This window comes from Hirundo rustica, chromosome 9 (genome assembly GCF_015227805.2).
Source record: "Hirundo rustica isolate bHirRus1 chromosome 9, bHirRus1.pri.v3, whole genome shotgun sequence".
NCBI classification, from domain to species: domain Eukaryota; kingdom Metazoa; phylum Chordata; class Aves; order Passeriformes; family Hirundinidae; genus Hirundo; species Hirundo rustica.
Genome location: NC_053458.1, coordinates 8,624,619 through 8,648,051, shown reverse-complemented (window position 1 = coordinate 8,648,051; position 23,433 = coordinate 8,624,619). Strand labels below are relative to the sequence as shown.

The 23,433-nt window shown below is 49.8% G+C and overlaps 1 protein-coding gene across 1 annotated transcript; it reads right to left on the bottom strand.

The window, feature by feature from the left end:
• Positions 1-11,727: 11,727 nt before the first annotated feature.
• On the bottom strand, positions 11,728-20,871 carry TMEM275 (transmembrane protein 275). Its single transcript, XM_040072992.2, has 2 exons — positions 20,282-20,871; positions 11,728-15,738 (listed from the first exon to the last, which is right to left on the bottom strand). The coding sequence occupies exon 2, from the start codon at positions 15,646-15,648 to the stop codon at positions 15,100-15,102; it is 549 nt and encodes a 182-aa protein (XP_039928926.1). The 5' UTR covers positions 15,649-15,738; positions 20,282-20,871; the 3' UTR covers positions 11,728-15,099.
• Positions 20,872-23,433: the final 2,562 nt, after the last annotated feature.

Sequence of the window (23,433 nt, the reverse complement as noted above, 5' to 3'; positions counted from 1 at the left end):
CCCGGTGATTATTGTATTACTGCACTGCAATGCTCAAAGCAAGTGACAACCCTCTGCCTTTAGACTTCCAACCACAACAGTGAAGCATGGGCCAGATTTTGGCAGGAGGATCCCGAGAAGCCGCTGGGGGGGAGGATTGTTCAGCATCTGCTGCACCTGAAGCCAGGTGGGGCAGTCCTGCTGCCACCCTGCCCCTCCTGCACCCTGAGCTTTGCCCTTGGCCCACTGCTCTGCCACGCTGCTCAGCACGGATTAATTCCCCCATCCTGCTCAGAAAGGCACAGAGTTCCCTGTTTGCTGCAGTTCCTACTCATCGATGATAAATCCACCAGTGAGAGCCCCAGCTCTTTCTAACAGGTTTGTGTGTCCCCCCCTCTAATTAGTCCATATTTAACCATTACAGTTAATAAAAGGCAAGGACATGTTGCAGCCATCCTTGAAATCATCTTTTGTCCAGATGGCCCACAAAGTACATTATAAACCTCGTTAACAGATTGCACCAATTAATTAACTGATATGGGAATCACTTTGCTCACCACCCAAGGCAGCTGCCTCCAGGAGGGAGCACAGCCAGGAGAGAACTCACAAAACTCATCCCCAGCCAAAGGCCAGGGTAGGGATCAGAGTCAGCAACACCAGACTTTGCCATTGTTTTCCCCAGTGGGCTCTCCCCCAGTAAATTTTTTAAATTTATGATTTCAAAATCTGGTTTTGGGGGGAAATGCCAGCCATTTTCCTGAAAGATTTACCCACGTCTGTCCCAAACTGGGAACCACGTGGCTTGAAATGGATCTGTTTTTTAAACCCTTCCAACAACAGGGAGCAGTTTCCTCATGGCCTTAGATTTATCTTTAGCTGGGAGAAGTTGCATCTTTTTTTACTCCAAAGTAAGCAGATTATAAAACTTTTCTCTTTTTTTCTCAGTCTAAAACTCAGTATCTATTGATAACTCTGTAATGAATTTGTACTCCAGGCAATTAGTTGCCTTGCAGATGTTTAACCATAGGATTCCAGTGCAGAAGGAGATCAATAGATGTTGAGATTAAATTATCCCACTGTTTCAAAACCCAAATAATCACTGCTTGAGCTTGTTTGGTTTGGGTCCAGGACAAAAGTCAATTCCTTCCCTGTGGGCATTTCTATAAAATACAGTTGACATAAGAAATGATGAGACTCTGGAAAACTAGATTGAGCCATAAATATTCATCTCTGCACCGGATCCGAGAACAATAACTCAACTTTCTTTAATGCCCAGCTCTCATGGTGCTTAACAAACTCTCTATTCTTGGCAATCCTCAGATGTTCAACAATTCAGAGCCCCTGATCCCTAACTTGGGAGGGAAGAATTAAGATTTGGTTAGAATAAATCCCTGGCTGATGGAGTTAGAGGAGCTTCACTGTGGCATTTGTAATCAGCTAGAAAGAACAGAAAAGGATGAAGAAGAGTGTCCCTGTAGGTATCTGTAGCTACTCCATATCAGCACTCCTACCACTTTTTTTCATGCTTTTAAGTTACTACTTCCTAGGACAAGCATCCTCTACAAACCTTTGCAGGCCCTTGCCAGCAATTTCTACCTCCTCTCCCCAGCCTGAGCCCTCCCTGGCTTTTGTCAGCCCAAGGAACCACTGCAGTCCCTCTCCTGCTGCTTAAGCATCTCTGCTCAGGGACAGGGGAAGCTTTTCCTGGCCATGTGGCATCCATTTATTTCTGAAAGTGCCTGCTCTGCCCATCAGAGTCCTCGGCACCTACCTCCTTCCCGGCTGGAACGGGAATGCTGCTCCGTGGAGGAGCGCCGGGAGCAGCCCGGGAGCTGGGGGCCAGCCTTGCCCCTGTCAGGGTGTTTCACCTGAGCAGAGTGAACATTCCCTGGGGAGATCTGCCCTGTGTGCCCGGTGGGGAGGGTCCTGCGGCACACCCCGAGCAGATTCGGGGCTCTAATCCCTCCTTCCCCTAGAGCTGCTGCTTCTCCTTCACGCTGGCAGGGGTGAAGTGACACATGCAGGGGGGTTCTCTCCCCTGAACTCTCCCTCGGTTTTCCCAGTACCTTTTTCCTTCGTTTCTTGCTGGCGAAGAGCTCGGTTGTTGTTATAGCAACCTCAGTGCGGTTAAGTCTCTGGAGGCAAGGTTTATAGGGGGAGACAATATATTTTATCAGACTGCCTGATAAAGCTAAAAGGGGAATATAAAAGAGAAAGAAAAGAAAAAGAGGGGGAGAGCGGCTCCCTGGCTCGCAAGCTCATTGCAGGGCTGCGGGCAGAGGGGAACAAAGCACGAACAGAGGAGAAGGAGGTGACACCTGGGGACTTGTTGTGGGCATCAGAGAAGGAGCAGACCTGGCACAGGCTTGGCCAGGCTGACAGGATGGCAGCCCAACAGCCCAGGAGTTCCAAGGATGCTAAATCTGTTTTTATCAGTGGGAAAAGAGACTCATAATTAATGTTGTCTCTTCCTGCCAAATGGCAGCACTGTGCTGGATTGCCTTCACTGCCCCAGGCACTGGTAGCTGCCCTTGCTGCTGCAAGAACCACTGCATCCAGTGCCAAAATGACTCCAGATGCTCTGTGCATCTGATTTTAACCTCTGGTGAAGCTACCTAGAGCAGACCTTGGGAGCACCCCGCCTAAATGGTCCTCTTGGGTACGCTCCCCACCTGACGGATCAAAGGCAGCAGAGAACACTTCTGGTGTGATCCCAGCCTCAGCCCCAACCCCAATTCCAGGCCCTTGGCTGTGCCTGCTGGCTCTCAGCTCTTCTTCCAGTGCATCTCCAGCAGCACCAATTGTCTCCTTGCTCAGCTCCCACCTGATCTGCTCTGCTCCTCAGGATCTGATCTCTGGCATCCATCAAAACCAAGCCACTGCTTTAAGGTGCCTCATCCCTCAAGCAGACAGCTCCTGATATGGGTACCTCCTCATCAATCAGTCTGGATAACACTCACTTTCTATACAGCTGGAGCTCACCTGAATGGGATCTATTTCGTGTGCTGACTGCTGGGGAGTCAGACATTCAGACTGTCAGTTTTCAGCTAAATTCATGCCTTGATGATAATTTTATGTAAACACTGAACTCGGGGCAAAAAGCTTTGCAGGCAGTGATGTAAGAGCTCTCGTCTTGCTGTCCGGTGCTTCTAAACTTCTGTATTGCTCACCTTTCATTCTGCATATTCTGTTCTGTTTAACGAGGTCTTTGTAGCCTCCTGAACAGAAAAGCAGATCAGGCAATAACTCATAGCCTGTCTGCTGAAGCAAACACAAGCACTTAAAAGGAATGTAAATTAATTCAGCGTTAAACAGGTGGCTCTGGGGAAGGATGGGCTTGCAAGTGGCCCGACAGAATGATGTGGGATGGAGTCAGCTCCCCAGGGCCAAAACCAAACAGAGAAGCAAGATCTGTGATCTGTGGTGGCTGATTTCTTTTTTATGAGAAGGGGGGAAATTGCAAAGCTTTAGCTAAGTTAGTGCAAGGCTTCCTGTGTTGTAATAGCTGCAGGAAATTTTGGGTTGACAGTTTTGGTGAGCAGAGATGCTCAGGGTTGATACCATCATTCGAGGCGACGCTGGGTGTTTCTGGGCGCAATTTGGCCCTTTAAGTTTGGCCTGAGGTGGTTGGGATTGGACTCTGGCAAAAGGGCAGAATCCAGACTGAGACCAGCAAAGAGCTGTGCAGACAAAAGCATGCAGAAAACGGGGGAAACAGCAGCTTCACTCATCCCTCCGTGAGCACCATTAGCAGAGCATCAAAAAGCACAACAGGGAGAATCCATGCACCAAGGAGAGCTTTCCAACACCTCCTGTGTGCCCACTGCAGCCTCAGCTGATGAGGAGAAAGCCCTCCCCTGGTCACAAACTGTGCCCCAGGTAAGTCCTCAAGGTCAGAAGGGGCAGGTATGGGGACCTGCTGGAGTGAATGCAGAGGAGGCCATGAAGATGCTGGGAGGGCTGGAGCCCCTCTCTTAGGATGACAGACTGGGAGCTGGGGTGGTTCAGCCTGGAGAAGGGAAGGCTCTGGGGAGACCTCATTGCAGCCTTCCAGTATTTGAAGAGAGCTTGTAAAACAGATCAGGAGGGACTTCTGACATGGCAGATAGTGATGGGAAAAGGGTGCTTGCACTAACACTGCTTTCCCAGAGAAGTTGTGGCTGCCCCATCCCTGAAAATGCTCAAGACCAGGTTGGACTGGGCTCCGAGCAACCTGCTATAGTGGAAAGTGTCCCTGCCCATGACAGAGGGTCAAATCTGGATGATCCTTGAAATTTCTTGGCACCATAAACCCCGTTGCAGGTTGGAAGAGACAAACAGGCTTGTCTATATGACGTGCAGGAGTTACAGGCTCAGCCCTTGGCAGACACTGAAGTGCTTTTTGAGGACGTTCACCTTGATCACAGGAAGAGATTGACAGGATCACATGGAAGGATGATGGCACTGTACGCCAGATGGGGAGGTTGCGGTCTTCCAGCATTGCATTTCCTTGTCCCGAGTGCTGCTGCACACAGCTTGCATGGTGCACTCCTGTACTGCTACTGCCTAATTGGATCAAACTGGCTCTGATTGCATTTAGGGAGCTGATAGATGGCGCATCTGAAAGCCACTGGCACGTTACAGCCGAAGTGCCTCTTGCTGTAGGGAGTAAATTAAGGCCAAGGCTATAAAGCTCTTTTTGCTGCTGTGGAACTCTGCTTTTGTGGGCGGCTGGGGGTGTCAGTCTGAATGGAAACAATCTGAGGAGCCCACACAGCCTTGCTTGCATTTAGAAGCAGAGCTTTCTCAGCAGTCCCAATAACCCCAGAAGCTGAAATGTGAAACCTTGCTCAGAGCCTGTCTAGGACTCATCACCCAAGCAGGTTTCATTAGAATATGTTGACTCCCTGAGACTTACATATCTGGTGAGAGTCCTTGGTTTCCGTTACATTTTTTTCTGCAGGAGCATCATTGGTCTGGGGTATTGGGCACAGAGGGGAAAGGCAGGGTTAGAAGATGATGAAGAAACTGTGAGAGTCAAATGAGCTTGAGATATTTTGTGGCTCACTCGTATGAAGAACAAAAAAGCCAGTTCAACCCTTCAATGCATCCTTTTGGTGAATCCCCTTCCCTCAAGGCTCCCTTGTCCCATGACAGCACCAGAGACAGCACCAGAGGTTTGTGAATGTGAGCTGGAATCACCGTGAACCTGCCTGTGTTGATGACACCTCCAGTGCAAAGCCACAGGCTGGGGCAGTGCAGGGGCAGACAGACTCCAGTCCTGGGCTGCAAGGAGCAAGAAGGCTCTTAGCTCCTCCCTGGGGACCAGGGGATGTGCCAGAGCCCTGTGGCAGAAAGTGCAGCATCCCCAAGGCTCTGAAGGAGGCTGCCCAGCCCTTACCATGTGCTGTCTGCCCCAGCTGTGCTCCCATGGGACACACGAGGGTCACCTCACCCTGTGGTCATGGGGATGGGCTGTGGGGCAACTGCTTGTGGCTGGAAACAGGCAAGTTCCTACCCCATCACCATCACCCTGCTTCACACACCACGAGAGAAGGCAGAACCCTGCTGTTCTCACTCTGGACAGCCCATCACCTCCTCAAGGTAACTCTTCACTTGCATTCACACAGATCCATGCTCAGGAAATGCAAACCAAGTGCCTTGGGTCCTCCCCTGCCCAGACCCACGACACATCTGTAGGGTCTGTAATTGCTGCTCCAGGCAGCTGCTGCTCATCTCAGCAGATGTCCTCTTCCTACCTTTAGAAATGTGTTTTATCACTCCTACTCTACAAACTGGAACAAAACTTTTTCCCCAGAACTCGGGAAAAACCCCAGAATAAATAAGTCTTACACAAACCCCACCTCCCAGGCCTGCCTGTGGCACAGCTGATGTGAACTTTTGCTCTGCCATTTTCCTGCAGGTACTGAGCCTTGGGCAGAGGAAGGACAGATAACTGGGAGAGAACTGGTGCAATTCTGCCACCCCAGCTACAAGTCTGTGTGCCTGCAGCAGAAAGCACATCTAGGAACAGGGGAGGTCTGGTGAGTGAGTCACAAGATGCACTAACTCCAAGCAGTGTTTTCTCCTCTTCCACCAAATCCTTATGTGACCTTAGTCACATCACTTCATCTCCTGGCACATCCAGTTCCCTACCTCCAACACATCCCTTTTGCCTGTTTATCTCCACTCAGACTCCCCAGCTTTGTTGGAACAGCTTCCTGCCGTTCTTCCCAACACCTCTGGGTCCCCACATCAGCCTGAGCACTGGTGCAGTGAAACCCAGAGTGCCTGTCTTTCAAATGCCCTTAAAAACGTGAGGATGGAGATGTATGCCCTATTCACTCCCTCCACCTGCTGCTACCTTTTTCCCTGTGGGGAATAATGAGGCAAAATATTTCATACAGAATGGGCTCTCTCCTTTTCTCTCCTCAGCAAATGCACTTAGCACCTGCTCATTAATGAATGTACACCCTGCACATCGACTGGGGCTGGTGCTGAATTGAACTTTGAATGCCTTTTCAGTGCCATAGCCTAGTTAATAATTACTCCTGTGACTCACTCAACTCCATGCTGCTGGAGCGCCATTAGGAGAATTGACAGCAAAATAACAGAAACATTAAACCTAATGATTTTGCCAGTGTTAAAGTGTTCCCAGTGTCACCAAAGAAGAGCCTTTCCCTTTGGCAGTTGTCCCTCCCAGGGGGGTGTTTTCTTCCCGTCCCTGACGTCACAGAGGAACGTCAGCTGTTCCTTTGAGTTTTGGGAGCGTGGGGTGCCCACGTGTGCCATGTGTGCCCAGGCAGAGGTCGTCCCCATTTCAGAACAGAGTCACAGGATCTACTGGGCTGGAAGGGACACTAAACATCATCCAGTTCCAACCCTGCTGCCATGGGCAAGGATGCCACCTGCTAGACCAGGTTGCTCACGGTTCCATCCAACCTGGCCTCGAGCGCTTCCAGGGATGGGGCATCCACAGCTTCTCTAGGCAACCTGTTCCTGATCACCCTCTGAGTAAGGAATTACTTCTTAATATCTAAATCTTCCTTCTTTTTTCAAAGAACTTTTAAAACCATCTCCACCCTGTTCTATCACTATCTGCCTGTGTAAAAAGCTGCTCTGTCAAACATCTTTGTTGCCCACCAGCAAACTCTGACAAGTTCAGTTTAAGCGTGGTCTGGCAGCTGCCCTACATCCTGGGATGCCCCTGCACCAACCATGCCCTGGCAGAAGCCCACAGGCCCACTGTTAGCTTGCCTAAACCCTCAGGGAAAGCACACTCCTGGATTTTGCTCCCTGTTTCACGGGGACAGAGGGTTACCCACAGCCCTGCTGATGGGTAGGCGGTAACTGCCATTATCACAAAGCTTTTTGAATGTGGCAACAAACCTGAGAGGTTCAATAAGAGACTTTGGTTCAAAAGGAGTTTCCCCCACTGTTACTCCCCAAAGCAACGCTGCTTCTGTGAACTAGGCATTTCCTTTTCTTTCTACAGGAAAATTCAATTTCTCTTCCCTTTTTCTTAGCCAGTTCCTCCTCTCTGCCTTCATTGCCACAAATTCCCTAATCTCGTTATTTTTGCGTGTTGGAAAAGTGTAATCATCCGAGCCATGAAATCGAAGACAACAGCATCACTTCCAGGGAGGTGACTTAAGTCAGAGGAATTAATTCTCCCAGCAGCCAGCTCTTATTTAGAACAAATGTGATTTTCAGAACTGAAGCTATGTATTTAATGAGGCTCTGTGAAAACATGTGTAGCCCAGAGCTGCTGGGAAATTCAGCCTTGTGCCAAAGAAATGCATCGAGTCAGGAAAACAACATCCAGCAGGATTGTTCAGTCAGTTCATCCCTCAGTTGCCTGCAGAGAAAACCCATCTCTGTGTTTCTCAGAGATTGCTGCCCTGGACAAGGGAATTTACGTGCATTTAATGAGTGTCTGAATCTGGCCCACCCAAAAGAGATATTTTGAGGGTTAATCAGGAAAAGTGATGGTGTTTCCTCCCTCTCCTTCAAAGGAATACAGCACACATGAGCAGGAGGATCTCCACTCAACACAGGATTTAGGTGTGGGCGTCCTGGGATGTTACAGATGTTGAGAGTCGTGGTTTTATTCTTTCCCTGGGGAAAGCTGAGCTCCCCCTTTTCAGCTCTGAGCCTCAATTTTCTTTCTTGCCTGTTGTCTTTCACTTTACCCAGAGCAGTATACCCACCTATCTTACCTGCACCCACACAACAAAACATCAGGGCCATGGAGGGGGCTGCTGGTCACCTACATGGTGTCAGACCACATTCAGAGACATTTCCAGCGATCTATGGCCACAAAAATCCGTTTATCCAGCAAGGACACAGCAAGAGTTTTGGGGCAGGTTGGGATTTTCGGACAAAGGACAAGAAGGAAAAGCCATTTGTAGACCCCCACGTGGGATGAAGCTGGAAGGGAAGCCTCAGGGAGCTTTCTGTGCTCTGCTGCCTGGGTTTACCTCTCTGGAGCAAACAGCTCTGCCACTCCCAGGTGCAGCTGCAGCTGACAGATAAAGGTTATTTTTCTCCAGTGAACTCCATGGCCCCGTGAAAGGTTCTCAGAAAACAAATCTGGCTAGTGATTGGCACAAGCAGCCTTGGGGTGCAGGCAGCAGTGGTGTGCCCACCCCTAGGTGAGCTGCAGAAGCCGGACCCCCTGGGCTTGCCAGCAGCACGCCCTTCCCACGTGTAAAATCTGCCTCCAAATGGAGAGTGCAGAGACCTGGAGACAGAAATTGGGATAAAGCACCAGCTGCTTGCCACGGGAGAAGGAGGATCAGCTCCTAATGATAGCATCATGTTTGCCTGGCTCAGCTGGGGATAAAAAGATGAACTATAGATCTTAGTGATTTCTCATGCCGAGGTAGCAACAGAGAGGGATTTGTCTCCAAAAGAGGCATCTTTTCTGCCTACGTGCCTGCAAAAGAAATCATTTTTCTGTCTGACTTTATAAGTTCATCAAATATCCATCTGGCACCAGGCCAGAGCACTGTGTATGAAGCTCTATTCGCCGTCACAGCAGATGGATGTGAGAAACTCCCGCAAAGATTTCAGCAGGAGAGGCCTGCTGTGATGGTTTGGGGAGGGTGCACAGATCTTCAGAGGCACAGCTCATTAAAAGCACTGTTGCAGAGAAATCTGGCTTTTTGGATTTGACTGAAAACAGGGGGTCTGATAAGGAGCTGTAGTGCCAAAGCTGCCTTAGAAGTTTGGTCCTTATGTGGAGACAGAGTTCAGCAGGATCTTTTTTTAGGGGTGCCTGGAGGATTGAGTAATAAGAGCAATGCTCAAGTGTTTGGATCGGAAATTTCATCTGGAACCTGGGAAGTTTATTTCCTGGCAAAAGCAGCATGAGAACCAGTGTATTCTCAGGACAGGCCAATTTCAAGGAATCGAAATTTCCAGATGACTTTGGGCTCCCTGGAAAAACTCCTGGAGACTCTGTGTGCATGGATGCCTTGAAAAACATCATCTGTCCTCCCAGGCCTGACACTCTCTGTGCTCTGAGAATTCAAAGCTGTGGCAGAGTGTGCAGGTCCTGCAGAGACAGGCTGAGGGTGGTGATGAGTAGCAGGAGATCTGCTGGTGGAAACAGCGAAATCTCCTCTGCCCAGGCTTTGTAAAAGAGATGGAACAGAGCCGTGGGAAGGAGCCTGTGCGGAGCAATCCTTGCTGACCAGCCCTGCTTCACTGGGTGAGCTGTGGTCACCTCCTTGCTGGAGCTCTCCGGGTCAGCTCTGGGGGCAGCTGGGACAGCAGGAACCTCTAGACTGGCCAGCACTGCACGGGGTCAATCCCCAAGACCTGCAAATTCATTTTAAAATTAAAGAAGTCCAGCTCCTGGCTTCCTTAGGAAGTGTGTGAGAGCAAACTGTGTAAGACAACAGCAGGGAGAAGCTCCATGTCCCTGATGCACTCAGGGCTGTGCTGCTGGGGAGGATGGACATCTGCTGTGGCTTCACACTGCTCTGGGGACATGTGACATCCCTCTGAGGCCACCCCAAATGAGGAGCTCCTTGGGGTCATCAGCCTGAAATCCAGGAGTTTTAAGCAAACATTCAAACCTCTCCCAGAACATGTTGCAGTGGGGCTGCTGGTGGTGTCTGAGGGTCTCTCCCATGGCTGCTGAAAGCTCAGCTGACAGCATCTGACAGTTGGAGAAAAACAGCCTTTCAGCCTTTAAATGGAGCACATTTGCCATGGACTCAATGGAGACTAATGACATAAAAGCTCATTTTTTATTCTTTTTTAACAGAAGGACTCTGCAGATGGAAAGGCCACATTTTCGTGGGTATTTTTGCCCTTTCAGGGATTTTTTTCCCCCTCTTCCTTTCTTTATCCAAGGAAAATGCCCAATTTCTTGCGCAAGACAGACCTGGAAGGTTTGTACTTTGCTGTGGGCTTGGGAGTCCTGCAAAAGAATGGTTGTTCAGGAGCATTCATGGAGCTCCTGAGCCAAAATCAGAGGAATAAGGCAGAGAGAAGGGCTCCTGGGCAAAGGTGAGCATTTCACAGGAGGGAAGGACAGAAGGAGTCAGCCAGCTCAGCCTAATGAAGGAAAAGCTCTAGGAGATCTGCAGCGAACCAAAAATGTTTCAGGGATAAAAATTTCCTGGAGGTTTAAAGGTATCTCAGTTAAAAGCCATTGTTGGTACAAGGATAAAAGGAAATAAACCAGCCACGGATAAATTTGGGCTGGAAATTAGAAAAAGCTAATTACATTTCGTATAATGTTTCTGGTTTATTCTTCCAGATGGAAGGAAAGCTCAGGTTAGTGCAGAGCAGCTGCTGTGGCAGGAATGCTACGGGCTGCAAGTCCAGGAGGGTGGCAGTGGATGCTCAGCAAACCCCCCTCCGTGCTTTTCTCTTTGGTCCTACTTTAAAAAAAAAAAGAAAAACCTTTCCAGGGAGTTTTTCCTAATGGCCAAAAAAGATCCTTTCTGAAGGGAAAAGGTTTTCATTTTACACACATTGTCAATGGAGCCTTCTTAGCCAGCTCATTTCTCAGGTCTTTAACCAGCCAGGCTGCCTGGAATGGAGAGATTTCCTCTCATCTCAAATCACTTGGCTGCACATGGGAGAGAAGCCCTTTGAGGAGGTGAATTTGCAAGGCTCTCAAATCCTCTTTATTCTCGCTGTGCTCTCCCTCCTTGACTCATCTCCAAGAGATCTTGTTGGGCTAAGCCCAAAACGAGCAGGGGAAGGTGACGGCACCAATCCTAGACACACACAGATCCAGCTCCCAGACCTCCCCTGCACCATAAATTAAATATCATTTCTACCCAGGACCAGGGAGGATCAGCTGAAATAATCCAGTCCAGTCCTCCATCACCAGAGACAGTGGATCAGAGCAGTCCACAGCCCTGATCCTCCTGTGTCCCTGGGAGCCCAGAGGCCCACAGTTCACATCTGGCCTGTTAGGTACACAGCCAGGGGTTAAACACACACACCTGCAGACAAAAAAGGCTGAATTTGGTTATTCCCATGTTAGTCAAGGCAGTGATGCTGGGAGTCTGCAGTAGGACTGGTGTTTATGCAAGCAGGACTTCAAGGACAAGTGGCATTCGAGAGGCAACGTGAATTCTTGGGGACACTTTTTCCTTGCAGCTGCTTGCACTGTCTGGGAAAACAAACAGGAGAGTGAGGAGCACGAGGCAAAATGAACACAGACAGGATTGGGGCACACAGAGAGTCTGGGGATAAAGGAGAAGGTGGTTGTTAGAAGGAAAAAACAGGCAGGCCAAATGCTTTCTGAGTGCACTTATTTTAATGTGTCGGTCTTTTCCAAATTCCACATTGCACACACGGAAATAGCGATTTTTTAAAAAAGACTCACACCAGAAATGCTGATTTGGAGAACTAGGAACTCCTTATCTCCCACTACACAAGGAGGCACGAGATTCACAGCAACACCAGGCACAGCTGATCGTGGGGGCAAACAGACAGACAAGGAAATTACAAAAGACACAAGAAGGCAAGAGCAGGAAGGCGGTGGATGCTCTCACGGCCGCCTTGCTGGGCAGGCAGCTGTGCTCACAGCTCGGTGGGCACACCCACCACACCAGGGGATCAGCAATTCACTGGTCCTACCCCTCTGCCTGCCCTGATACCATCCCTGCTGGTTGTCACCTCTTGGTCAGGCATTGTATTATCTGTCTCTGGTAGCATTTCACAGGGCAGCCGTGATAAGGAGTGACTCCAGCATTCTCTCCAGACTTGGCTTTCAAGAATTCAGTGAACAAAGAAAGGAACTGTATGGTTATCACTTGATTTTGCTAATTTTTTGGCTCCAAGTGCTCAAAGAAAATTCTTGCAGTAACCATATTCACGTGGGAAATGCCTCTAAAAGATTTCCAAGCTGTTGTATGCTAGTGAGGCCAGCAAGCTGGGAATCAAACCTACATCAGCAAGCTGTTCTGCCTAATTGCTACAGCACTCATGGGCAGGCAAAAATCACGGGAGCCTTTTTCTCAGCACAGCAGTTTCTGCATTCCAGAGGGCAGGCAGTGCTGGGGGCAGAGCTCCCCGAGAAAACGAGCTCTAGGGGAAATCACACAGGGATCAGGCTGTACAGACCCATCCACCCAGAGCAATCTCTCGGGTGTGCCAATACCATCCCTGCTCCTTGGCAATGCCCGTCCCTAAAGCAGCTTTCCATGGAGCGGGAGCAGGTGTTTGCCCTCCCACAGCACAAGCCAGTGACTGGGCCAGGACCTGGAGGCTGCACCAAAGGCCTGAACCTGCATCTACCCAGCCCTACACAAACACCCTCCTCCCAGACCTGCCTCTTCCCCTCCTAACCAGTATAGACCAGCCCTGCTGAAATCAAGATGTAATTCCTTGGTGGAGAAGGAGCTGTTGAGGACAGCAAACTGCTGGAGGACTCAAGGACTCACCTTATGACTCTTTGGTTAAGCTTTTGTCAAGGAATTATTTCAATTCAACCTCATCCCACCTGGGCTCATGCAGGGGCCATCAGCTGCCCAGTGGCTCCCCAGGGGAACCAGGACACCTCCTGCATGTGCAGCACCATAGCTTTTCTCTCCAGCTCCCACGTGGCCACATGTGGTCCACGGCACAGCATCTCACAGCCTGGCCACACAGGGGGAACCTGGTGCCCCAGGGGAGCCTTGGCCATGCCACAACCCCTCTCTGTCCTCCAGCACTTCCCCTTCAGCCCTCCCACCTCTCTCTGTGTGGGTTTCTGATGGCTAAAGCCTCAGGGCTCTGCTGTCCTCAGCCAGGCAAGCAGCTGATGCTGGGCTAAATGGGAAGTGTTGCTTCCTCTGGTTACTAGAGATGTAAAGGACTGTAAGAAAGAGATGACTGGAGGGGAAGTGACATGGAAAAAGCATCTCAGAAAACCAGAGTGGTGGTGATGGCATGGGCTCTTTTCTGACCCTCCTAACCTGGGAAATTTGGGCCATCAAGGGGAGGTAGTAGGATGCAGGATGAAAATAAGCCAAAGTGTGCAGCTCCCTGCTGCAGGATCACAAATGATGAGAACTGACAGACAAGCCAAGGTGAAGATGGATTATTTCATGAAGGAGAAATCCATTCAGGACTACTACACACAGGCACCACTTCCAGCTCAGGAAGCTCCTAAGCAATAGCACATTGGAGGCTGGGAAAGCACTTCAGGCAAGCAGCATCCTGGTTTTCCCTGTCTTTATATTCCTCTCCAGCCTTGTCAGAATTTGTATTCTAGGCTAGCTGTGCCACTGTAATGATGTGGTATGGTCCAGATGATTTCCTTGTCATTCAAAGTCCCCAAAACCTCATTTCAAATGTAGAGTTACCATAAACAGAGGACCTGTGCAGCCATTCCTACTCAAAATCCACTCTCTTGCTGCTGCCTCCCCACACACAAGTCCTGCCTAGCAGTGCTGTCCTTTCCCACATTGCTCCAGATCCCACACGTGAACAGGAGTCAGAGCAAAGCCCATCAGCACAGCACCGTGCTCCCAGCCAGAGTCACCCAGAGAACACAAATCCTTTGCAGCATTATTCCATCAGGTCTTTCTGAGGCAGAGGGGGCGTCTCTGCTTGGGACAGCTCTTGATAAATTCTCTTCTGCAAAGTCATCCCACTGCTTTGCAAGCACATGAGCTCACTGAGCAGCCCATTTCCTGCAGCAAGGATCCACTCCTGGGCAACGGATCTCACAGTGAAACAGGTGAGATCGGTGATGCAGTCACCATCTTCCAGCACAGCTATTCCAAATCCCATACAGTTACTTACCCCCTGCCCTGAGGCGTGTCCCAGGCCAGCCTTCCACAAAAATGTGGGAAGAATGCTGCCTAGTACTCAATACATAATCATGGCCCAAAAAACTTAATTTGTGGGCTCCCTGTTAGTCTCTGGTAACTCCAGGAGCTCATCCCCACGGATTCAGCCCCACTGATCTTCCAAGAAACATACTGTGAGGAGTAGCACAGCTGCAGCTCAAACTCATTAACATGAGAGGAAAATACCAGTGCTAATTGTGATCCTTGTGGTTCTTTCTCTTAGAATGGGCAGTAAAATCACCCAAATGAGGGAAAGATGGGACAAGAATTTTCAGCAGAGGGAGAAGGTTTCACACTGCTTTTTCAGTGGCGAAGACATAGCTTCGCCCCTACTGCCAAAAAGTCTGGCACTAAAAATGCTGAAATCTTCTTGTGACTGAGTGGCAGCAAGCTGTAATTTACTGCATTCGTGCTTCTTTTATGTCCGAGAATTGCTTCACTTCTGAGAAGAAAGAGCTGTCATTTGTCAGTCCCATGTAGCCTCTCCTTCCAACTGCCACATTTCCACATTATATCAGACAAATTAATTCATTCCCCTCTTCCTATCTGCTCCCAAAAAAATTGCAGCGTATTTCCAGGAACCGAGATCATCTTTTCACAGCAGCATCATTATCAGTTTTCTTTTTAAAACTGTATAATGGGCGTGTTTCAGCAAAAATCTGGATTACTCTTTTTTTCTGCTGTCGCATCCATCTCCCTTAAAGTGGTTCAGAGAGACCTGACTGTCCGCTGGCTTTTCACGAGCACCTTCCCCACACCTCTGACTGACGCCACGTTTCCAGCCCACCCATTGCAGCGTTTGGCTGGCCGCTGACAAAATCTTTGCCCGTGTTTAGGACGTGGCCAGGTCCCTGGGCAGGTTGAGCTGTATGGCCTCTCCTCCCGGGGTGTATTTGGCCGCTGGCCCGTTGCCTTCCATGGTGAAGAGTTTGCAGGCCTTGGCGTTCTCGTGAACCGGCGTGGACTTTTTGGAGGAGACGGGGGAATTGGTGGGGCTCAGCTGGACGGCGGTGGTGTCCTGCACCGTGTGCTCGCTGGTTTCAATTTCAAAGGCTGTGTTGCCGGGTTTGATGAGCCCGATGTTGGAACCCGGTTTGGATTTCCGGGCCCCGTGCGCCGGGGGCCTCCGGCTGCAGATGCAGCAGGCACCGAAGAACGTGAAGGCCACCACCAACAAAATGGGTCCGATGATGATGGGAGGGTTGTTCACAGGGAGGAAGGTCCCAAAGGCAAATGCTCCCACTAAGGTGATGTTGATCCCTGCCAGCATGATGCAGAGTCCACAGGCGCAGCAGAGAGCAGGGGAGGGGAGGCCCTGGGGCCGGGTCTTTTTCTGGGTGGGTTTTTGGGACAAAGAGGCGCTGCTCTTTTCACTGAACATGCTGGGAAGAGCCTTGGAGGTCACCTCAGTCCTCACAGGGTGAATGCTGTGTTGAGAGGGCTGTTTCCAGCCTCCTGTTGCCTTGAAATCCTGAAAGGGGATGAAGAAGCAGCCGTTAGAGCAATGAACCAAAGCACCTTTCCCCCAACAGTCCTGGTGACCAGCACCTTCTCCGGGTTTGCTGGTGCCAGCAGATAAAATAAATAATAATAAAAACAAGCACAAACTGAAGCCTGCCCTCAAGGCTGAACTCTCCCTGACTGTGGTGGTCACATGTGGTCACCCTCAGGCTGGAGCACTGAGCCCAGTGTGCTCCATGTCCTTTGCTATCCATGTGGATGATGCCCAAGTGAATCCGAGTGTGCCACGGCCAGAGCCTGTGCTGTAGCTGCTCTCACGGTGTTTGTCACCACCCACACAACACCTGCCCAAAACAGCAGAAACCAGTTCTGCCCTGAGCATCCCTCACTGCAATACGAGGGTGAAATATATTTGAATGAGTAACGGCCCACAACTGTGACAGAAAGGAGGACCCTTTGCTCCATGTCTCAGTTTCCCAATGATTGAAATGAGTGTCTTGGGTTATGTAACAAAAAAAAAATGTATATTCAATTTCATCTGCTGAAAGCTGTTTTTGGGAGATGTTTTTTCCTTATCTCTTGTGGCTCCAGGGGAGAGGGGGGCAGATGCCTTCTGATAATGGCCCAGCTGTTAAAATCGGGTTGGGCAGTGTTTATTATCTCCTTACTGCCCCTCCATCCTCCAGGGGGACATCTTCTGATAATGGACCATTAGGGCCCTCCAATGACATGACACATTCCATCATCCCATTGTGAGACGCTCCACACAGTGGGGAGGAGCCAGCTGCTCCCAGCTAGATAAAAACTGGGAATGAAGGACACAAGGGATCCTGGTTTTCCACTGGATTCCTGGAGGAAGACTGGACAACACATCTCATCACCACTGGACTTTCTACAGGACCATCTCTACTCCACAGAACCACATCTGTTACTCCAGGAGGATTTATTTGGACTGCTTCCAACACCCTGACCACCAGGGTACCAGGTCATATCCCTGACTCTGTCAGGGTTTTTCCAGGATTTTTGTTTGCTTTCTTGCTTTTTATTTTTTTTATTCCTAGTAAAGAACTATTATTCCTATTCCCATATCTTTGCCTGAAAACCCCTAATTGCAAAATTATAATAATTGGAGGGAAGGGGGTTTACATTCTCCATTCCAAGGGAGGCTCTAGCTTTCCCTGGCAGACAGCTGTCTTTCAAAACCAAGACAATTAATCATCCCGGTTGCCTTTCCAGCCAGTGGGGAATAGAAGGTCCCAGAAGATGACCCAGAACATCCCCAAAAGATGTCTATAATTGGAGCTGACTACAGAGGCAACCCTGGAGATCACTGGAGCAGGTAACCCTTGGATGCTCAGGGATATGAACGCCATCCACAGACACTGAGTGACACCCTGTCAGTTGCACAAGTTATAATAAAATGGAGCAAGTGTGGGTGTTTTATCAGCTGGACCATGCTTTCCACCATCCATCTCACCATCTTTGGTGTGATCACAGGACACCCCGCAGAAGGGGACTGGGAATCTGGATTGCCTCAGCATGCCAAACTCATAAACCCAGATTTCTACAAGGTTTGAGCATGATCAATATCAGCTCCAGGGTGGAGGCTCATGGAAACTGAGATGCTGAAGTTGAAAAAGAGCCTGTGAGGGGATCTGTCTAGGACCCAAGGCAATAAGACTTAGCCCTGACTGACAGTAGCAGCTTCTCCGTGGAGGAGATTATTGGATGTGATGAGAGCTGGCTTTGTGTTTGCCATACTTGCTGGGAAGTCAAATTGCCAGAAGCCAATTTGTCAGCAGTTTGCTGGTGATGTCTTTGATTTTACAGGCAGGAGAGCATTTCTCTTCCCAGCCTGATTGCAAACAATAGCAATCTGCTCTTCCTTCCTCCCTTGCCGAGCTCCCTAGCTTCTTCCCTCCTCTCCTGTCAAATCCATTTCAAAAGTGTTGTCAGCAAAAACTGATACCACTTGGTTTCTATGGCAAAAGCCAAGAATCTCTGTTGTGCTATCAACACTCAGTAGCCACTAAATAAAAAAAATTAAAAAAAACCCAAAACCCACACCAAAAAAAAAAAAAAAAACCCCAAACCAAAAACCCCTCAAAAAACAAACAAACCAACAAATAATAAGCCATCACCCATCACACTGAAACACACCAGTGGGATCAGCCGGGCATTTTCAACATGTTTCCTAGCTTATAACATTTTCTGGCACCTCCAGCTGAGGCAAAGCTCTCTGCTGCTCTATCGGGTGTCATATCTCATTTCCTTGGCTTGGGCTTTTGTTTAGACCTGAATGTGTGCAGCAGTCAACTTGCAGCAGAGTTCCTATCCAGTGAGACATCAGCTGGAGCCGACAGGGACAGGTGCATCAGAGGATTAAATCCTTCCTCATCTGGGGGTGCCTGACTGGGGAGGGGTCTCTCAGCAGGCAAAGATTTCTCAGGATACTGAGAGCATGTGAGAGAAAGGGCATTTTCTCCATTAGCTAGGCTAACACATATGCATGTTTCCCTAGCAGTGTCCTTTTGTTCTGTCTGAGAACCCTGGCATGCTGATGGGAGCTGGAGCCCTGACTCTGCCTCCTTCCCCAGACCTGGACCAGCAGCAAGACAGCTTCTGGTTAAAGACACACATGCACCACAGTCCAAACCTTTAACACACAGAGGCTGCAGATACCCTAGTGTGGCTCTTCTCCTTGGTTTGCCCCACATTCTCCCACTGCAAAGTGCCCAGCAGGAAACCGCGTGGTTTCTCATGGTTAAAAACCATCACAGATTCGGTCCATCAGCTTTCTTCCTCCTGGCTTCCCAGTCTGAAGGAATTTTCCCTCCTGGAAAAGCCAGGCAGCTGGGCTCCAGCAGGACACTAAACATTCCGGCTGCTTCTGCTCTTAGGCAAGGCATCACCGGAGGTCTGGTTGCCACAGGGATTTTCCAGAGGAACTTCAACCTGTTGCCCATCCCATCTGTCAGTGGGCACCTGTAGCCACTCCAAAGAGACCCTGCTGGTTTCTGGCTCTTTCAAGGCTGCAGTGATATCACCCAGCACGGTCTCTCATAGCTCATTTTCTCTGCCTGGCAATTTTTTGTTCATCATTATGGATCCCTGAGCACAGGGGCTTAAGCTTGTCACAGCCTCTCTACAGCTGCACCAGAAGTGTTCTGGCCATGCTATGCCCGAGGCAAAACTTCTCTCCCCTTGTCTTTGCTTGCAGCACCTCCATGGTGTAGTGGCCCTTTCCCAGCAGAAAGCAATGGACTCACTGGAGATTCCTGCCTGGAACCTCTCCCATCAGCTTGGGGGCACAAGATCTTGGAAGTCAAGCATGATTGCAGGGCTAGAACGTGATGGGCACACACACCACAGGGTAGCGAGCAACGAGAGAAATGTTTGCATTGGAAAACTTAGAAAGGAGATCAGTGTTTGCTTTTGTCTTGATCTCCATATGAAACATCGGTGATTATACACAAGGGATTCCTGTTAGACAGCCAGATGACATAGGGATGAGAAAGCCGACAGAGCAGTGGAGGGTAAAGCAAAAAACAAACCAAAGCCACAGAATGCCTTGTGCTATCTTCTACCTAACAAGGCCCCATGACAACATAAAATCAATGTTTATTCTGATTGTCGTGTACAACAGGAGCATCTTTGCTCTTCTGTCATCTCCTAAAGCACAGGCTGATGGCTCTCCATCCCCTTCTTAGCCACAGGGATGGGCTGATGTGGGTCAGCTCCCACTGCTGACCTGCTTGAGGATATCTGGCACATTTCACTACAGTGAAATCAATGGCTTAAAAAATTACCAAGTTTTCAACCAAATTATTCTCTTCAAATTGACCAACTTCTGTTCCATCAGGAGTGGGAAAAGTTCTCTTTGGGCTCTTTGTTTGAAACAGGTTCTTTTCTTATCAGTTTGAGTGTAGGTTTCTTCTCCGAGCAATATTTCAGCTTGAAATGCACTACTGCAAGCACTGCTGTGCAAAAATAAAAGCTGCACACTCAAGCTGGCGTGATGGAAATCCAGAGGCTACACTAATTCCTTCCAGGGGAATAGCCACCCCTCCCTATACTCTCAGGGGGACAAAGACAGACTTTCATGCATATCCCTGAGAGTTCCTAGAGCTCCAAGGGTGTACTGACATATTCAGCCAGCATTTTAGGAGCATCGTTTAAAGCCATAGCAGCAGCACCAGCAGAATGTACAGCTAGGCACGCTTCCCTCTTAGTTGTAGTGGAGAGAATTTGAGCTGTCATCCTTCCACACCGCCTCAGTGCAGCAGCACAACGAAAACACTTGACAGACCACAGATGAGTCTCCTCTCCAGAGGTGTGACGGCACAGAAAAATAATGACAGTGATCAGCAAACTGAAATTGCAGTCAGACAGCTACAACCACCCCACACACAGGCAGGCTCACAAACAGACAGGCACGCAACATTCAGCTGCCAGGAGAAGCGCAAGACTTTTTATTTCCTGGGCAAACTGCTGGGAAACTCTCCGGCAGGGCCAAAGAGAGCCTCGGGCTCTGGAAGGGGAGGATAACTTACCTGGGCTGGAGAGAGGAGCCGGGGAGGGCGATGGAGAGAGCGACTGCCCCGGGTCTCACCCTTCAGTCGGGGACGACAAAGCCGCGGCTAGTCCCAGCAGAAGCGGGGCTGGAAGCCCAGATGAGCGCCGCGGGGACAAGGATCTCGCATCCCTCCTCCCCTCTTGTCACCGAGCTCAGGAAACTTTGCTGGGGTGTGAGGCGGGCAGTCCCCGGCAGGGCTCGGAGGGCTCCGGGAGAGCTCCGCCGCTTTCCCCGCACTTTCTTCCTTCCCCTCGGAGGACGATGCTGCTCTCCTCAGGCAGATGGGTGTTCAGCCGCAGCATCCCTGCCCCGCCGCATCCTCTGCCGCCTCCTCCTCCTCCTCCCGCCGAGCCCGCGGTGCCCGGGAGGCTCAGCCCACCGCCCACCGCTGTCCGGCACCGCTCACTCTCTCCCCGCTGCTTTTCCTTCTTCCTTTTCTACTTCAAGGCTGCAGCTCCCGCCCCTTTCAGCTGACAGAGGTGCCCGGAGCAGAACAGCCCCTTTTTTCCCCCCAGGGAGAGGAAAAACCCCGGAGCGCATCTCCGCCGAGGGTCAGCCCCAGCCGCGCTCCGGCGGCCGCGGGGGAGAGGGAGGCACGGCCAAGTGCCAAGGAATAAGGATGCAGGCTCGCCGATGCTGCAGCGAGGCACGGAGCTCTCAAAGGTTTGGAACGCACGGAATGAACAATAATAAAAACAAATACGACCGGTGTGCGGTGCCTTTGGACGGTGGATGGTGGGGGGATGCCGGAGGGATGCGTGCTGGGAGTCTTTGCTGGGCAGTGAGAGGTGCTGAGACAGGACCTCCAGAGGTGCTAAAGTGTGGGGAGGTGCTAAAAATTAAAACCAAAACCGTCCCCAGATGTCAAACGAATGCTTGAAATGAGCAATCAGATCTACGGTACGCTTGGAGGTGGTTGGTCTGGAACCACGCCTCGTGCCAGACCCTGTTGCAAGCACAGCCAGATCTTAACTCCCGTATTTAGAGGCCAATCCCTGTTTGCAGAGCTGGTGAGCACAGGGAACATGGCAAACTGCGAGCTGTGCACTTGGATGGAGCACAGATAAATCTTACAGAGCTTAAGACGTGCTGATGCTCAGCTGTCCTCGCCTGCTCTCCATGCCCACACGGCTGTAACCAGCCTGGCTGCTGCCAGTGACAGCTGAGCACAGGCTCCTCTCCAATTTATTGGTGAGGAATCCTCTATGAACCAGGCTGGAGATCGCTGAACATCAATCACTCTCCCCGCTCTTTCAGATTGTTGCTTTCATGAGAGAGAGAGAGAGAGAGGAGAAAGGTAACAGAGGCAGTGAAAAACAAAGGTCAAAAAGAGAAATCACTGAGGAGGAACAAACACTTCTCTCTGTTCTCCAGGCACCACTTCAGCCTGAGGATTCTTAATACAGCAGCATCCTCTACTGCACCATATTGCATCTCACTTTACAGGTCATCCTAGAAATTCAGGCAAAAACAAATTTCATGGAAAGGAGTTCAGTCTGCTGAGGAAGACAACTGTTTTCTCCTTAGCTTGACTAATGCCAACAGCACACTGCATGGCTTGAGCAAGAGGGCAGGAGGTTATCAGAAAAGCAGCACTGATCAGATGTGTTGATTGCCTGGGCTTACAGAGAGAAATAACAGGGAAATCGCATTTCAGGCCTTTCCAGAGATGTTGTGTCTCCTCTAGGGATTCCCTGGACCTGTAACATGAGGTTCAAAACCATTCAGTGTGTTCAGCCCTACCAGAAAAGTGATGTGAGAGTGTACAGTGAAAGATTTTGTGGAGAAAATCTCCCCTCTGAGAGAGACAGTTCCACATGTGGCAGAGCTGGTGTTCAGCGTTTGCTGACTGTGGCTGGGTAGAAAACCAGAGTGGCTGAACTCATCCTGGTTTAACACCCCAGGGTGCAGCAGGAACAGTCCAATAAGCCACATTTATGTAGGAACAGTGGCTGTCAGAGGGGGAAATCAGAGTCATTGACTGGAGCCCACTGCTCTCACATTTTGTAATAGCATTCATAAAGCTCCGGCTCCAAGGGGGCCAATTAATACTCAATGACCTGTCAGTTGTTCCCTAATTGCACAAAGCTGTGATGAAGAAGGCTGTTCCTTGCTTCCCTTTGGCTGTTGCATGACTCCCCATCACACTTTCTTCTTAATGGTCCATAAACCCCCAAAAAGGCTTTACTGAAACATTACATATTTTGGGCTCCACTGAAGCAGCAATTCTGTGCTTCGCATATGCGGCCCTGACAACTGGCAGACTGCGTTCATGTGATTAAAACAACTGCTAATTCAAGAACTAAAATTAAAGGCTAGATTTCCCACTGGTATAAATCAGAGCAGATTCATTTCCTTGCAGAGCTCTGATAGCTCATGAGCATTCATGATTTGCCAAGGGGTTTCTGCCAGACTGATGGTTTCTAGCTTCAAACTTGCCAGAAATTGGGAAGCCCTGCCTTCTTTAGAGGAAAAAATCCCAATCCTGTGCTGACTAGAAATACTATTCCTCTGGGAGAAACTGTTTGTTCCCAGCTTCTGCTGAATTCAAAAATTAGCTGAAGTCAGAAATTTCTGAATGTGAGGATACGTTGCCTGCTTGTCTTTTCCCACTGTCAGTTCCTGACTCTGGTTTCAGCCCTAAGAAATGTGTCTCAGGCACTCTTGCACCCGCCAAGGCTGGGCTTTAGTGGCACCACGTCCTGCCCTGAAGCAGGATAGCATGGTGAGTGCCACAACATGAAGCCCTTAGACATCACACTGCTTCTGAGGGGTTTTTCTTCACCTGAGAACAACTGAAAAAAGGTGGGAAGGGAGAGGACGTTCTGTAGAGGTTTCAAAGGATTTTGGTTGGGTCTGATACTCGAGGGAAAGCACAGGAGCAGCATCCAAGAGAACAGCAGCACAACAGGAGCAAAATGCACAGCTCCTGCTGCTGCCAGCTGAATGAACCATGCCCATCACAGACTCGGTGTCGGGGAGCTTATGTCCCTTAACAAGATCATTAGACAAAGGTCACTGCAGAAACCTCCCCCTGCAGACTTCCATGAGGTCTCCAGATCTGGCACCTCTCTGTGAGTTTACAGTTTAATTGCCTCTTAAGGGAAGGAAATGGCAGGCTGAACCTGC